At 55.5% G+C, this 17,492-nt stretch overlaps 1 protein-coding gene across 12 annotated transcripts in view; it reads left to right on the top strand.

Moving 5' to 3' along the window:
• DAB2IP (DAB2 interacting protein) overlaps positions 1-17,492 on the top strand; it is a 196,951-nt gene that overhangs the window by 62,237 nt on the left and 117,222 nt on the right. For 3 of the 12 annotated variants that reach the window (XM_082625360.1, XM_082625361.1, XM_082625374.1), the window contains exon 1: positions 6,647-6,814. The exons of 6 other annotated variants lie outside the window; for them this stretch is intronic. In XM_082625360.1, coding sequence (XP_082481486.1) covers positions 6,694-6,814 — 121 coding nt within the window. In that variant the 5' untranslated portion in view covers positions 6,647-6,693. Of the gene's footprint in view, positions 1-6,646; positions 6,815-17,492 lie in introns of those variants that run through there. 3 more of the 12 variants (XM_082625371.1, XM_082625359.1, XM_082625368.1) reach the window with 2 other exon arrangements.

Genomic DNA, 17,492 nt, shown 5'->3' with positions numbered 1-17,492 from the left:
TGCTCCTCCTCTGCTCTCTACTCAGTCAACTCCTACTTAGCCTTCTAGCTCAGTACCAATGACTCTTCCTCCAGGCAGTCTTCCAGGATTTCTCCCTCTTCCAAATTCCCTCAGTGCTGACTCCAGATCAGATGGACTCAGCCACTTTTCCCAAACACTGCCGCTATCTCTCCCAGTCAGTCTTACTGAGAGCCTGCTCTGGGCCAGTAACTGTGCTGACCAGCTCTGGCTGTTCTGCTCTCAAGGAGCCCGCAGATTGGTGAGAAAATAAATAGCCTGGAGGGGCAGATGTGAGCCAGTTTGTCCACAGGGCTTTGACTCACTATGCTATTTGACCTTCCACAGCCTCACAAAGTGTAAGTATCATCATGCCCACTCCATAGTTGAGGAAACAGAGGCACAGAGACGTAAAGGTACTAAGCTGAGGTCACGCAGCCAAGAAGTGCTGATTCCTCACTCCAAATCCCATACTCTTTCAGCTCCCTGCCAAGATGGAAGCTTCCTAGAAGCTGGCTACTGGGCTGGTTCATCTGTCCTCTTCAGTGGGATCTGCAGGGGTGGAGCGAGACCCCTCCCCCCAGAGCCCAGGCCAGTGCCAACCACGAAGTGGTTCACAGATGACCAGGCAGGTCTGCCTGGGAAGGGAGGGGGCTCTCTGACCTCACCCTGGGACCATATGCCACCCCCTCCTGTCGCCCAGCGGGTGTGGAGCTCTCTGGCCCCATCAGCTGGACGGGGAGGAAGGAAGCTGGAGACCTGGAGCCTTGGCCCCAGGCTGGGCTGGGAGAAAGAGGAGCTGTGGGCCCACCTGGAGCTTGGCAGCGTTTCTGGGTCAGGGCAGGAGAGGAAGTACGCAGAGAGAGTCGCTCCAGGCCAGGCCATCTGGGCTGAAATGCCGGCTGCTAGGGTGGGGGTAAGAGGGGGGGTCTGGGGCTCAGCCTGGAGAGTGGATCCCTGCCTCTGCCAGCCACAGGATTGGAGCCCCGAGCTTCGGAGCAGTGGGAATGGAAGGCTGGGCACCTGTGGCCAGAACGCATCAGGCATCTGGGAGGGGTGGTCCAGGTAACTGAGAGGGAAAGGGGGTCTTGGCATCTCTGTTTAAGTCCCGTGGTGGACTGACCCCCAACTCTCATGTGTGACCTCTGGGGAGTCCCTCCCTCCCTCCCATGGCCTCACTGCCCCATCTGCTGGGAGTGATCGTGCTCCACCCTGACTGCTGGGGTGGGAGGGGCAATCAGACCCTCCATGTTTGGAGAATTGATGCCAGATCCCAGCTTGCGATGAAGCAGGCAGGCTCCTCTGGCCAAGTGGCTGTCCTATAGGGCCCTAGCTTCCCTGGTCCCATCACCTGCTCTGAAGTGTCCTTCTAAACCTGACCTTCCAGGATTTTAGTGACAGGCTGTTGTCATGTCTGAGGGAGATATAGCCTCTTCTCTGGGCTTCTGGAGGGCAGGAGGTGGTGGTTTGGGACTGGAGGAAGTTTCTAGATCCTGATGGGATCCATGGAGGTGAGTGGGGCAGAGATAACTCGTCTTTATTTAACATGTGAAACCTCAGGCCCAGAGATGTCAAGGGCTTCCTTTGAGTTACGCAGTGCCCAAAGAAACAATGACCCCGCCCACTGGCCTTCCACCCTATTAGAGCCCTGCCTCTCCCGAGGGTTCACCCTCAGCCCAGTTTTGGGTGACTTGATTTCAGAAAAACACTCACATACCCCGAGGCTCTGTCTGTGTGTGTTCCAGTGTCCACGCTTGATTGCTTCCATAGTTCCGCCTGTGTTAACAGGGGCAGGGCCCTCTAAGCCCGGGATCATCGAGGCCCTGAGTGGTCCATTTTCTGTGAAGGATGTCATTAAATTTGTTGATGGCTTTAGGAAGTCCAGGGGCTGGTGGAGGTGGTGGACACCTAGTTGGGCCGCGAGCACTCGAGCTTGACCTCTCGGGCTTGTCTCCCCCTTCCGCCATGTCGGAGATCCCCCGCTCCAGCCCGCCCCATCTGAATGAAGGTCCTATACGTGGTCCAACCTCATTCCCGGATGAACAGTGGACACAGGAAGCCGTCATTGCCTGCCAGACAGGCCACCTCCCATGGCAGAGGCCCATGACCTTAACCGTGAATGTCCCCCGCAGCACTCCTACCCACACCCTGCCCAGGGCTTCAGCGACTCAAAGCTTGAGACCAGCCTGGGAGGCGGATGTGTGCAGGGCTGCCTAGCTGGGGACTTCCCCTGGTCGCCACTGCCCAGCCTCGTCCCGACAGGAAACCTGACAGGTCTGAGCCCTCCAGACATCCATTGTGTGGAGCCTGGTGGGCTCCAGTGTTTCCCCTGTCAGGACTCCATCCCTTCTCACCTCCTCCTGTTCCTTGTCAAAGCTGGCTTTTAAGGAAAGTTCCAGGCTGTTGCCCCTCCTCCATCTCTGCATTATTAAGTCCTGCTCAATCTTAAGACCTTTGCTCTTTCCAGCCTGCCTGAGTTCAAATCCTGACTCCTAGTGCAAGCGGTGTGACCTTAGGGAAATTACTTACCCTCTCTGTGCCCCCAATATTTTCTGTAAAATGAAGGTGGTGACCATCTGTCTCATAAGTTAAATGAGATAATGTGCATAGATAATGCAGACAGTAAATGCTGAATACAGTTTATTGCTATTAAATCCAAACTTCACTCTCTGACAGCCTTTTCGAGGCCAAACTTGTAACCTTCCTATGTTAGAGGTCTTGGACTCTCTGGTCCCCTCCAGGCGTGAGCATCTCTCCTCTCTGAGTGGAGTCTTGTATTAGATAATGTTCATTATAGCTGTTGTTTTCCTCCTGCACAAAAATGGCCCTTCTGGAAAGGTCAGGCCCTTCTGCTTTGCGCGAAGCTGAAGAAATGGGTGATCTGACTTTACACTGGAGGAAACACTGTCCTGGATGGGCAATTTATGGCTTTTCAAGGGTTATTCTGACTATATGCTTTTTTTGCTCCTTCCTCACTGACTGTAAACCTAACAGATGTGAGACTGCACTGGGCTGGACCCCTCCCTGCATCTGACCCCTCATGACCCAGCCCTGGCCTGGCCTCTGGTTTACCTGGACTTCCAGCCCAACAGGGTGTAATTCTCCAGACCTCTGGATGCTGATGATCCTCTGCCTGCAGGGAAATTCTTTGGGTCCATCCCTCTCTGGTCTTCTCCTGTGTCCTCATTGTTCAAACCTAAGTGGTTGGGTGTGGCGGGGATGGCACGTGTCTCTGTTGGGGGCTGAGGCTTCTTTAAAGAGGTGAAGTTTGAGCTGGGTCCTGAGGGGTAAGGAGTTCACCAGGTGGGTGCAGGAGGAAGAGCTTCATGGCAGCCATCTGGCCATCAGGGCAGAGGCTGGAGCCTTAGGGGGCTGAGAGCAGATAGATCAGGGTGCATGGAGTGGGTAGGGGTGCAGAGGGGCTGGCTGCTTTGTGACAGAGTTTGGTCCTTTTCGGTACTCTGAGAGTTCACCTTTGGGGGCTTTTGAGGGACACTGAAGGTGGTGGTGGGGTCGGGTGGGATCTGATTTAGCTAGTCTCCAGGTACTTGCTAAACAGGCATATTTTCAGGCCCCATCCAGACCCACCGAATCAAGAGTATTGGAGGAACCCCAGAAATACGCATGTTCAGTGAGCTGGGGCCATTTGGAGGCTGAGGGGCATGGAGGCGACAGCCTTGATCCTCACGCAAAGCATCACGTAGGGGAGGTGGGAGCTGGGCCTATTCAGGAGACCCTCTGGAGGCAAAACTGAGCTGGGAGAACAAGACCACTGATGGGACTACCTTCCCTGCAGGGCCTGGGGTTCACAGGTCGGCAGGGCCTGGCTCTTGAAGGGGTTTGTTGCAGGAAGTGGTCGGGGTGGGGTGGGGGACATTTTCAGGTGCCCCTCCTCCAGCCTAGGCAGTCTCCGGAAGGGGGGCTGCTTCTGTTTGAAGGGAGGAGGCCACAGGGGCAGCGGGAGGAGGTGGGTGGCTTGCTCCACAGCGGGATTGATTCCAGATGCTCTGCTGGGTGTGCAGGGAGCAGCCTTTGTCTGCCTGCCCATCCCAGGGGTCCTGGACCTCCTCTTCTACCTCCCACCCTGTCCCTTTCCTACTCAGCCCTCCAGCTGGTACCGTGGAGATGTTCAGCTTGGGTGGTTGGCAATGCCCACCCCATCCGAAGGCCAGAAATGCAAAAGCTTCTTCTTCTTCATTAGCTGACCCTCCCTCCACAAGGCAGATAGGTTAGGAGTCTGTAACTTCTCCTTGTAGGCGGGGAAACTGAGGCACAGAGAACGACTTGAGAATCCCAAGCATAAACAGAGTCTGTGCCAGACCTCTGGAACCCAACTGTGTTTACAGATGAGATGCTGAGGTCCTGGCTGCTTTCCCTTCCCTCTACACACACTCAGCTAAATCTGCTAGTTGGGGACCTCAGGCTAAGACCACTTGTCCCAGCCTTAATCAGCTTGATCACTTGATCAGTGTCTTGTCTCCTTCATGGAAGGCTAGGACCTGGCCAATCAGGGAGTTCCTGCTTTGGGGAGGAAACTGGGCCAGGTGAAGTCCAGGCCCTGGGAACAGGATTCTTGTCCCCACCCTGAGCTAGACTTCCTGGGAGTCCTCCTCCCCCCAAAACTGGTGGGCCTGGCTTCGGAGGTTATTCTTTCTGGAAGTGCCAAGTTGTGGGTAGGTGGCTGCGGGAGCCCCAGCTGAATGGGGAGGCTCTGAACTGGGTTCTTGTGTTCTGGAGGAGGCTCGCTAAGAGGGCTCACAGCTTGCCTCTGGATGGAGGAATTGGGTACTACTTTTCCCGGGGGGCCTCTGCACTTGTAAAAGAGGCCCCTGGTAATGTCTGCTACTGAAAATGAGCTAGAGCAGTGCTTAACCCAAAGGAGGCTAATGGGGTCCTTGCAGGCCCTGTGGTTTTCCATCTTCCCCAGGGATTGGCCAGAGCTCTGGGGAGAGGGGCCAGGGGAGTTGATAGCTTCTGACAACCCAGACTGGGTTTGGAGGAGCAATACCCCTCCTGCCCCTCCCCCCTAGTCCTGGGAAGGCGCCTGGCTTCCAGCTGTGATCCAGGCTTCTGACCTGGGGGCCCTCCCCTCTGGCTGAGGGAGCAAGGGAGGGGGTCCCCTTTGTGAGGTGCAAAACCTGGTCTGGATTCTTGCCGACTGCCCCGCCCCCTCCAGGGCCACACCTTTTCAGCTGTGCTGGAGGAGGACATCCAGACTCCTTCAGGACCCACACGTGACTCTCCCACCAACACATCCTTAAGAGTACTTGTCAGAACCCTGGCTAAGACCCTTTGCCTCTGCCGCTGAGGCAAGTCAGACCTCCTGTCAGGGCCTCAGTTTCCCCTTCTGTACTTGAAGGGATGGAACTGAGGCAGGTGGTTGTCAGAATAATTTAAAAAATAAATGCTGCTGCAGAGGCTGGCAGGTAGAGAGAGATACTGCAGCCAGTGGCCAGGGTGGTCAGGGAAGGCTGGAGGAGGTGGGCTCTAGAGCAACAGACTTTGGCCAGGCAGAGAAGTCAGTAGGAGGCCAGTCCCTGCTGGGAGTAAAGAGGAGTGAGAAGTAGTGGGGCGGGGGAGTGGAGGTGAGGCTGGGAGGTAGTTTGATTGAGGATAGATCGCTGGAGTCTCAAATACCAAAGAAGATTCTCTGGACTTGGGGCTTTTGGACTCTGGGAGCCATGGATGGTTCTTGAGCTGGGGGAGTGCGTGACTCGGAGAAAGCTTTCAGCAGGATGCGATAGAGGGAGCTGGCACCCTCCCTTCTCTAGCCTTGGTTTCCTCTCCCTACAGTGGGGTAGGGAGAGTTCTGCCCTGCCCGCAGTCCTGCTTGAACTGCTGTAAATGCCCAGCAGGAGGGAGACCTCACAGCATCTGAGGTGTTTCATTTGGAGGAGGGTTTAGATCAAAGGGGCAAAAAGGTCTGATTTGGCGAAGACCCGCGGGATACACAGGTGTTCATTATGTTCTCTCTACTTTTTCTGTGCTTGAAATATACACCCTAATTGTAAATATATAAAGGTAATATGCGTATCAAACGGGACGATTTTTAAAGAACAGGCGAGTATCCTGCGTGAAAGAGAAGTCTTTCTACCTGCCGCGGCCGGGGGCATGCTGGACGGTGTGTTTGCGGATCGACACGCAGCCCAGTGAGCCTGGGGAGGAAACCGGCCCTGCGGCACCGGCCTCATTCGGACCCTAATCGAGGGTTCCCGGTTCGGAAGCGCGGTGCCCTCCTGGTCGCCTTGCCTGCGCCCTGCCCAGTGCCAGGGAGCGCCCATACGCGGGTGTGCACTGCCTATACCCGCCGGCGGGGTGGGACGCCGCGTGCGCCCGGAGGTCGGGCTCTCAGGCGCGGGGGGAGGGCGGTGGCCGTCCTGGGGACCTGCCTGGGGTCCCGGGCACTCCGGCCCGCCTGGCCTCGCCGACTCCAGGCCGGGATTTCTCCCGCACTGACTTTCCGGGCCCGTGCCAGTCCGGCCTCCCGGTCCCCGGCCCCCGCGGCGGGGCCGGCTGCTCCAGGGAGGGCGGGAGGAGGAGGAGGAGTTTGCGCGACTTTGTGGGGCAGCCTCGGCCTCGGCGGCGGCCGCAGCAGCACGCGGGAGAACGCGAGGACGCCCGCCGGGCCGGCCGGAGCGGGCGATGGGGCCCGTGTGAGCGCGCCCAGGCCCGGCCCGGTGCCCGGCGGGCGGCAGCATGTCCGCGGGCGGCGCCAGGAAGAGCACCGGGAGGCCCTCCTACTACTACCGGCTGCTGAGGCGGCCCCGGCTGCAGCGACAGAGGAGCCGCTCCCGCAGCCGGACCCGGCCCGCCAGGGGTAGGCGCCACCCCGACCCCTGACCCCAGGCCCTCCCTAGCGCCGGATCACCGCCTGATGCCCTGGGATGCCTGCGACCCTGGGTCCTCCTGCTGTCTATTTACCCCGGACCCTCTCAGCCGCCCCTTCTGGTTGCCCGGAACTGGGTCTGCTTGTTTCCCACTCCCCCCAGCTTCTCCTCATCCTCCACCCTGGTGGGGAAACTGAGGCTCCGGTGTCTCCTCTTGCCAAGGGCAGGCAAAGGGGCGATCGCAGTTCAGCTTCTTTCTTCCACCTCTCAGTTTTGACCACCGTGCCTCAGTTTACTCAGCAGCGGGGGGGATCATCATCCTGAGCGATCTGGCATTCCTCCCCTTGCCTGCACTGCCCTGGCCTCTCAGCTTACCTCCCCCCAACTCCCTCTTCGCTCCTCTGGGACTTAAGTGGACTCCCCCGCCTCTTGGGTGGAGGGACACGTGGGTGGACCTCAGGGGGTCCTATCCCAGGGGTCCTTGGCTCCACCGGAGTGGTGGCGGGTAACATCTGTCCAGGACGTCTCTGAGTGGGTGGGCGCCACCTCCTTTGGAATGAGTTTCTCTCTTCAAGGCCAGGAGGCAGGACCCGGAGGGGGAGGTGCAAGCAGCATTTTCTTTTTCCAGTAACAGGATCCTCAGCTGGAAAGGCGTGTGATCCAGGGGGCTGGGTGGGGGCCGGGACTTCCTTCCATGGCTGGCTAGGAGGTGGGGGGAGGCCCCCTGGAAGGAGGAGGGCTTCGAAGGGGCCCTGGGGAGGCTGGAGTCCCTGGTAAAGGCTCAGGCCCACTGAGGTGCCCGTGGGTGGGAGGGAGGAAGGGGCTTGGGAGCACCTAGTGGGCACCTGGGCTGAGTTTACACCATCAGGTGATCTTGGGAATCTGGAAGGCTGGCCCGGTGCGCAGCCTGACCCAGAGGGGTTTGAGCAAATCTGTGCTTGGAATCTGGTCAAATACCCACCTCTCCGGGCACTGGTTGTGTGGCCTGGGTGCTGTAGTTGCCCCGGAACCTCAGTTTTCTTGTCAGTATGAGGATAAGTGAGGCAGGCAGGCAGTGTACGTTCAGTTGCTTCTCCCAGAATGGGGAAGACTTTTCCCACAGTCAGGGCTGAACAACAATGTACAGGGCTTCCTCAGGAAGTGGTGAGTTCCCTGTGCGTGGGAGGGTTCAAGCTGAGGTTGGGAATGCACACGTGTGTGCTGGGAGTTCAGTCTTTAAGGGTCTCCCAAGGCCTATGATCTCCTCCCCCTTGCCTTTCTTGAAAAGGCCTCTGGCTACTCCCTCCCTCCAGGCTTGGCCTGGGCGATCAGAGATCTGGGCTCAAGCACTGTGACTTTGGGCAAGTCTTTTCCCTTTTCTGAGTCTCAGTTTCTTGAGCTGTAAAAGGGGGCTAGTAGTATTGATACATGGAAGATTCCGTGAGGAAATGGGTTCAGGTTGTGAGAAACGGGAGCTGTACAGATGGCCAGTTAAGCTCAGGTCACCATGAGTCCTCCTGTACCCACCCCACCCCTGCTCGATGCCCCGTGTGACCTTTCCTTCACTCTTCACCTCAGCCCAGCTCCATCCCTGTGGGCACAGAGAGGACCAGAAGTCCCCCTCCTGCTCAGCTGACTGGGCAAGAGACAATCAATACATGTCTGGCCATCGCCTGAGCCCCAGCTCCCAGGCTCGCCTGTGCAGGAGTCACTGCTTTGTGTCCCAGCCTCGAAGGAGCACCCAGCCTGCAGGGAGGGGGGAGGAGACTGTCCCTGAACAGAAGTTACATCTGGGGAAATCAGGGAGAGCTTCACAGAGTAGGTGACATTTGGACTGGGTCTCACCAGATGGGTAGAGTTTCCTTTGGCAGAGGGAGTGGTTGAATCAAATCAGAGTTCAAGCCCCCGCTCTGCACAAAGCCATCCTTTGGCCAGTTACCTCTCCAAGCCTCAGTGACCTTGTCTGGTAAATGGGGGTGGTGAGGGCAGGGTTGTTTAAAGACTGAAAGCAAAGGCATGGAAAGCTGCAAGCCCGCGCTGCCTGGGACTCGGGCCACAGTTGAGTGTGAGCTATGGATGTCCTTACTCTGGACAGAGCAGCAGCTGTGCAAAGACAGGGAGTTGGAAAACCTGTTGGGTGTGTGGGCAGAGTTCATCCCGGGGTGGCAGAGGGCCTGGGTTGGTGGAGGGGAATAGCGGGGAGCAGTGGGCCTGATAAAGGCCCTTGAGTGATGGGGAGTCATGGGTGGGGGTTGGGAGCTGCCTGGCAGGGTGAGAGGTGGAGGTACCCGGGTTGGGGGCAGCTAGAGCATCACTGACCTCCCTCCACTTAACTCCCAGATCCCTGACTCTGCCTCCAGGGCTGCCCCTCCTCCTGAGGGCAGCACACCCCCGCCCCCCAGGTGGTAACTCTGCTGGGGGAGCCACCCCGAGGCCTTGAGCTCGTCCTTTCTGACCTCACGCCTCAGTCTCCCCATCTGCAGCAGGGCTTGGTCCCATGAGGGTGACATCATCAGATCCCCAAGGAGGCGGTGGTACCCAGCATCCCAGCCCTGACTGGGCCCTTGCTCCACACCCATTCTGGCCTCTGCCACGAGCAAGGAAGGACAGTGACCGAGAACGCAGGCGTGTGTTTGTTCAGAAACAGGAAAGTGCAGGGAAGAGTTGGCTGGTGGTGGGGACGCGCAGCTGGCCCAGCCAGGAAAGGGTTGTGACCAGACTGCCACCTCTGAGGAAGCTCCCTGCCCACCGCCCGTACTGTCCCTCTGGAGTGGTGGGAGGGGGCTCGCTGCAGACTCGAGACTAAGCCTGTCCCTGATGGGGCTGCCAGCGAGGGACAGTGTCTGCAGTCCCCCAGGTGTGACCAAAGCAGGGCAGTAAGCAAGCCTCTTCCCTTCTCTGCGCCCTGAGTTCTCCATCTGAAGAATGGGCAGAGTGAATCTGTTGTTGGCAGAGGGGGGCACGAAGTTTGACGATGGCCAGAGGCAGGGTGGAAACAGTGACTTGTGCGTGGCAAGGGTCATCTGGCCATTTTGCATTGTGCCTTGTGACCCTGAGTCCGCTTGAAGGCTGGGCGTGGCCCATGAATTTGAGGGGGTCCTGCCCCACAAAAGTGTGTCACCAGCCAGCTTACCTCCCCACCTACCCCCACCAAGGTCAAGAAAAGTTTTGTCTGTTTGTCTGACCTACCTGAACCCCAAGGGCGGCTGGGGAAATACAAGTTTTCTTCTTGCCCTGGATAAAGTCCACCCATTCATTCAACTAGCAAACACGTCTTGAGCACCTACTATGTGCTGGGCATGGGGATGAATTGCATAGGCTCCCAGCTCTTGACAAGCCCCCAGTTGGTTGGGGAGGCTGGCTTGTTGAGCTGCCCTGGGGCACAGAGCCCTTTTGGGTGTACAGGGCAGTGGTCAGTGGGAAACGGACTCTAGTCCCAGCTCGATCATGAGCTGGTTATGTGATTCTGGCACATCCCAGGGCCTCAGTTTCCCCATCTGTCCATTGGGGCTAATCCTGTCCTGCTGCTTCACATGTTGGGAGACCTCTTGGAATGCCCATCCCTGTACTCAGGGGAGGTTTTGATTCTTTTCTTCGTGTCTTCATCTGAGTTTTTCCTGAGGTCCAGGCACATGCCAGGCCCTGCCTGGGCGCTGCAGACTTGGCCTATGTTTTCTCCTTAGACGGTCAGTTCCTTCTCCACACCCACACATACCCCATTGCATGGCCCTGTGTCATGGCTGCTGTGTGGTCCCACTCCCCTCCACCTGGGTGTCTTTCCTTCCGAGGTATGCTGGAGTCTGTGTGAGGGGCCTCAGGAGGGGGCTCCCAGGAGCGCTCCAGCATCCCCTGAGGAATGTCCTGGGCAGGAGGTGCCCAGGAGGACTAGGGCTGACCTCCTGAGGTGGGGGTCACCACCCAGGACTTCGAAGTTGGCAGCTGAGTGATCCAACCCCTGACGTCCAGAGGGGGAGACACTGAGGCACAGAGGGGCCACCTTCACAGAGCGGGGTATGGAACGCAGGGCTTCTGGCCCCCAGGAAGATGGCAACATGGTTGGGGAGGGTGCTGATTTGCCACGGCTGCTTCCTAACTGGGAGCGGTGGCTAGGGAGGGGCCTGGGTGCCACCATAGGGAAGGGCGGGCGCTGGGACCTCTCCATGGGGACCCTGACTTCAGGGAGACCTGCCGAGAGGCCCCTGGGCAGCAGCTTGGGCCCCAGGGGCTAGACAAGCCTGAGCACAGCCCTGAGGGTGGGGGCTGGTTGTACCTTGTGGTCCCCCCAGTCTTTAAATGTCCTTCCAAGGGCCCAAGGCTGAAACCTCTGAAATTGTACATATACTTTTTTCTGCCTTGTTTCCTCCTTTGTTCCTGCTGAGACACCATCTCTCCTTTGGGGATTGGCTCCAGCTTCTCCAGACCTTGACATAACTCAGGTAGTGGAGCTTCACTCCTTCTCACGGCGTGTAATAAAGTTCAAATGACTTCTGTTTGCCGAATGCCTGCTCAGTGCTGGCAGTGAGCTGAGCTCTGTATTTGCCTTATTTAATGCTCACAACGACGCTGGAGATGGATGCTGGCATTATTCTCATTTTAGAGGTGACGAAACTGTGTCCCAGAGAGTGGGAGCCTTGTCCAACGTCACGCAGCTCAGAAACGGTGGAGCCCAGCTCTGCCCTACTTCACATCTTGGGCTTGTGAACGCACGACCTCGCTATCCCATGGGCAGGCGGATCCTTCTGAGGTTAGGCCTTGGCTTTGATAAGGCCACCTCCTCCTTCTGTATGATTTGCACAGTTGGCAACTCTACCGAGTGTTCACAACCATCCGCTTCCACAATCCTGACCATAATTCAGGAGGGAGGCAGGGGAATGACCCCACTGGCACCTGAGGTGGGGAGGGTCCATCCTCCTCGTTGGGCCCTCTGTCTGCCTGGGATGACTCAGGCCATCCCTCAGGCCCAGGCTCTCCCCCAGCCCCCACCCTTGTATCCTGCTCCCATTCATGCGTACCAGCCATGTCCTTTTCCCTGGGCAGGTCACAGGTCTTACAGACTTAGCCCTGTTTATCCACCAAGTTCCTTTGTGCTGAGTGTTCAGCATCCCGTGTTGTGAGGTCCCTGGAGACCAGCAGACAGCTTGAGGCCCACTTCCCGGAGCTGTGTAGGTCCTGGAGGGCGGCCAGAGGCCCAAGTTCATCTGCTGGAATGTCAGCTTCTTGGCCTTTGTGTTTCTGGCGCATCCTCATCACCTTTAATAACAAGGAGGGTAATCGCTTCCTTTTACCCAGCTGACTGTGTGCCAGGCCCTGTGTCAAGAGCTTCACCTGACTATCTCGTATCTCCTTTCACCTTTCCAACCCTCCTAGGAGGTAGGGATCATTACCATCACTTCCCTTTGCCAGGTGAGGAAACTGAGCTCAGAGTGTGGAGGAAGAGGCAAGGATCAACCCGAGGCCACGCTTAGGAGCACGCTTCAAAGGGTCAGGTCTGGAGCTCTGATTCCTGGGCGCTCTTTCTCTGCCCCGTTGCGTTCTGTACTTCCTGAAACCTGGTGGCACAAGGACAGGCCCGGAGCCTGCTTTGCTCAGCTGCTGATGGGGGAGGTTGGAGGGATTGACCTGTGTGGCCCTGGGAGCTAACTGTTCCTCTTGACAATTGGAGAAACTGAAGCCCAGAGAGCCAAGGCCACTTTCCTGAGGACGTTAAGGAGAGATTCTGGTCTGGAATCCACAGCCCTTTGCATCCTATTTTGGTGTTGATTTTGTTTGTTGCTTTTCCTAATGTTAGCCCAGATCGGGACACTGAGGCAGCTAGGCTCCTTGCTGGGTCTTCTTGGCAGGAGGGAATAGGGGTTGAATTCCTGTGTAACTTGATACAAATGTGCTCACATCCCCGACCGCATACGTGTTTTGCTTCGAAATGACACGCAGCCTCTTGACTATTTTTAAAAGAAAAGCAATGGCTGTGATATTTCCCCTGCACCTTCCTCTCGAGGCCACTTGGTTAAATGTCAGGAAAGGGAGAGTATTTCCTGGTCAGGAACATTAGGAGCTTGCTGGGAGCTGAAGTTTTGTTTTGTGTTAAGTAGGTGTTTGGGGAATCGGTTCCCAGCCCTCCCCCGCCCCCCCACCCGCCGTTCCCTGGGAAGGTTGTGTTTGAGTTGCTGGGAGGAGGGATTGGAGAGGGAACAGCCGAGATGCCCGTGCGTGGAGTGGCAGGGTGGTTATTTTTAGCCATCCCGATCCAGTAGAGACATTTCAGCGTTTGTTCAATATTTAATTATCCATCTGAAATTGGCCCACGTGGCCTTGAGTTTGGAAGTGGCTGTCTGTGCCGTGATTTCCTCTGATTGCATAAATAAGGAAGTGAGGGGAAGCGCAATAACCCTCCAAATAATTCTAATAAAAAAATAAAAAGAGTAGACTCGGTACTCAGAAAAGACAGGCTTGGTTTCACAGTCTAGACAGACCACCTGTACGTTAGCAGGAAAGATGAACCCGTGAGGGTGCCTAGCGTGCCCTTGGAAATGCAGCCGTGCTTGGTCTGTGAATCCCAGACTCCACAGCTGCCTGGGTTTTATTTGGGATGGGTTTCCCCCCCCTCCACCAGGTTTCTGTGTTGACTTTGACAGCTGCCAGGTACCCGAGAGGAGGTTTGGGGATTTTGCTTTTGGAAGTCTTGTTAGCTTTTATTTCCCTCCTCTCTTCTCCCTGACAGACAGGAGAGCACTGTCAGCATCTGGGCTGTGTTCTTTCTTTTCTCTTGGCCCTTAGGGGTGATGTGTTGACACGGCTGTGAAATGGAAAAGGCAGAGCACAGGGGGGACAATGTGGCTGCTGTGAGGCTCAGCCCGCTCCCCTAAAGCCTCTGGTGGATGAGGGAGAAGAGGGGAGGGGAAGAGAGTGGGGCTAGAGGGAGCCAGGCAGCCAGGGATGGGGCTCCTTTTGGTGTCCTGCTTGGCTTGGGGACTGTAGAACTTGGGTTTAAAGGTTGGAAACCAATAAATTGGCAATCTGGGATAGTCTTCGGGAAAAGCGGTTTTCTATCCATTTATCTCTCTATCCTGGGGACTGAGTTTGGGTCAGGTGTGTGGCCAGGGCAGGAGTCCTTCTGACTGCACCATAAATGCTGGTGACCTCAGGCAAGTCACTAAACACCTCTGGGCTCAGAAGCACTTTGAACAAGTAGATGTGAAACAACATAGGGTATCATTATAGGCGGGGTGAGTTGTCATTATCTGTTCATCCAAAGCCTGAGGGGTTAATTGCAGCTCTATTAGGGCTGATCTAGAAATAAAATGTGATGCTTGTGGGAATCGGAGCCATCCAGATGGCTCCTTGGCACTCCCTTCCCCCAGAGGCTGCTACAAGAGCAGCAGAGCTTTAGTGAGCCACCTACTGTTTGCAAGCCCTGTGCCAGGGGCTGCCGTGGAGGATACAGTCAGCCCCCACCCCCAGGGAGCCGGGCTTATGGGGAAGGTAGCCCTGTAAGTGGGTTGGCAGATGGTGTGACTGGAAGGGTAGGCAGGGCCTTGGATGGTGAGCCATGAGGTTGGAACTCCCCCTGGCAGGCCACACGGAATCAAAGGGAGAATTCTGAAAATAACAGTCATTATAAACAGCACCGACTTCCATTTTCTGAGCACTTGGCACAGTGTAGGCGCCCTTCTAAGTCCTTTGCGTGCATCATTTCATTAAGTCCGCATTCCCACAGGTAAGTGTATCAGCTCCATTTTGCAGATGAGAAAACTGAGGCTCAGACTGGTTAATTAACCTCCTCAGCGTCACCCAGCCACTGAGTGGCAGAGTTCAGGATGTTTCACTCTCACTGTACGTAAGTACAGAACTGCAATTTAGGAAAATGATTTTAAGCAACCAGCAAGCTAGACTGATGTGGTCCGGGGAGCAGAGACAGTGGGTATCAGTGATCACAGGTGACTATGTTGGCCGTCCTGTTATAAGAGGCAATGGGTTTGAGCGGGGAGAGAGAGAGGTCAGGGGTCATCCTCACAGCGAGAGGGGTGGGAGCTGGTGATGGGATAGGCCCAGGCAAGTGGGCAGGGTTTGGGGTGAGGGCACAGCAGAGCTGTGGGCATGGCTGACAGGCCTGCCCTGACTCTTGATGCTGCAGGGGCGGGAGGGGGGCACCAGACTGGGCAGGGGGTGCCTTTGGGGAGTAGCTTCAGAAAAGTGGTGGAAAGGTACTAGAGGCTGCAGGAGGTCAAATGGTTGAGGAGTGAGGGTGGCAGGCAGAACTGGACATTGCTGGAGAAGCTGGGTGGCTATGGAGGTCTGAGGGAAGCCTGGGTTTCCCGTTAATTGTCTGTGTGGTCACTGTTCCCCCTGGTGTCTAGGAAGCTGTTCAAAGCTGCATGTTAGCAGCAAGCAGGTTGGGGCCCTGAGGGCCCTTCCCCAGCATCAGCGGCAGCCTCTGAGCCCTCCTGGGACAGGACCTTGGGCTTCAGAAAACCAGGGGTGCAGCCCTCCGGTCCCACCCCCAGAGGGAGAGCCATTTGCAGAGGGAGGGGCCAGTTTAAGGAGTGGGGAGCACGGGGGCTGGGTGCTGGGGCAGCCCTTCATGGGGATGTTATGGAAGAGGCTTCTGGGTCACTGGTGGTCCCCAGGGGAGACCACCAGCTATGGGCCAAATCACTCCATCTCCTCTTTTTTCTATTGTTTTTTTTTTTTTTTTTTTTTTTTGCAGTATGCGGGCCTCTCACTGTTGTGGCCTCTCCCGTTGCGGAGCCTGTGCTCCGGACGCGCAGGCTCAGTGGTCATGGCTCACGGGCCCAGCCGCTCTGTGGCATGTGGGATCTTCCCCGAACGAGGCGCGAACCCGTGTCCCCTACATGGGCAGGCGGACTCTCAACCACTGCGCCACCATGGAAGCCCCTCTTTTTTTTAAAGAATGTAATTTTTATGTTAGTGTTTTTCCCCTTCTCCTCCAACCCCTGGGATTATAAAAGTAATAAAGTAATAAATATCCATTATGCAAGAGAAGAAAATAAAAAATAACCTTTAATTCTAGCACCCAGTGATAAGCTCTGGGAGCATTTGGAAGGTGATTTCCAGGCTTTTTCCCTTCTTGAAGTTTTTGAAAATTCTAAAATATTTGAAAGTATAAAAAGTGTAGAAAATAACATTACAGACACCCAGGTACTCACCTCTCAGGTTTAGCAAATGTTAACATTGCCATGATGGCTTCTCTTTTCTCTTTTTTTCTTTTTCTTTTTCTTAGAAATAAAATGATTCAGGTACAGCAGGGGGTTGGCAAAGTACAGCTCACAGGCCAAATCCCACCTGTTTTCATATAGCCCACCACCTATTTTTGTATGACCTACAAGCTAAGAATAGCATTTACATTTTTCAAGGGTTGAAACAAAAATCAAAAGAGGAATAATGTTTTATGACGTGAAAATGATCCGAAATTCAAATTTTCCGTGTCTATAAGTAAACTTTATTGGAACACAGCCCCACTTATTCATATTGTCTGTGGCTGTTTACATGCTACCTTGACACAGGGTTAAGTAGTTGAGACAAACCTAGAATATTTGCTCTCTGGCCCTTTATGCAAAAAATGTGCTGACCCCTGAGCTATAGCTAATGCCTCCTACACTCTCCCCAGGGATAACCAGCCTCCTGAAGGTGGTGCATGTCCTGCCCACGTGTGCTTTTACACTTTTACTACATTTGCAAATGTTTCAAAATGTGTAGTATTGCATTGTGGGTTTCAAAAATGGGTACAGAGAAATTGCACACGCTAGAGAGGAGCAAATGCACGTCTCCACACTAGGACCTCCTTATATCCTGAATTCCAGCAGTACAGATAAATGCCAGCTCTCCGCTGGGCCTGGAATAGGCCCTGGGGCTACAGAGTCACAGGAGAAAACTCAGGAGTAAAAATGGAGAAGGTGACACTTCAGGCTAAATTTCCTAGAAATCCTCAGAAAGCAAAGGAGCAAAAAGAGACTCAGGGAGGAGAGAACCCTTCAGTCCAGGTAATTAGTCCTTGGAGTGACTGGGAAACCCAGAGTTTTTGGAAGGCTGGGGAGTCTTTGAAAGTGAGGTGTATGTCAGGATGAGGAATAGGAAGTATGGATGGTCAAAGGCAATTGTTTGTTTTTTAAAGGTTAAAAAAAATTTTCTTGGCTGCGTTGGGTCTTCGCTGCTGCGCGTGGACTTTCTCTAGTTGCGGCGAGAGGGGGCCGCTCTTTGTTGTGGTGTGCGGGCTTCTCACTGCGGTTGCTTCTCTTTGCTAAGAAGCATGGACTCTAGGCGTGCGGGCTCGGTAGTTGTGGCTCGCGGGCTCTAGAGCGCAGGCTCAGTAGTTGTGGCGCACGGGCTTAGTTGCTCCGCGGCATGTGGGATCTTCCCAGACCAGGGCTCGAACCCGTGTCCCCTGCATTGGCAGGCGGATTCTTAACCACTGCGCCACCAGGAAAGTCCCAAAGGCAATTGTTCAGGGACTCAAGTAGAGGGGCTTAGAGAAGAGCTGGTGACAGTGACTATAGATGCTGAAAGTTTGCAACAGTTACACTGGACTGTTATCCATGAGGCCAACCAGGGACTAAGGGGTGAACACTTGTGCTGTCCTTTTGGGAGGCCCTACCCAGAATCCTGAGACATAGCTGGGAGGCACATATTCTCAGCGCTTCCCTCCCACCTTCTGAGAACCAGGAGCCTGACCCC

This window comes from Mesoplodon mirus (assembly GCF_964341445.2).
Source record: "Mesoplodon mirus genome assembly, chromosome: 1".
NCBI classification, from domain to species: Eukaryota; Metazoa; Chordata; class Mammalia; order Artiodactyla; family Ziphiidae; genus Mesoplodon; species Mesoplodon mirus.
This window is presented reverse-complemented; position numbering and strand designations above follow the sequence as displayed.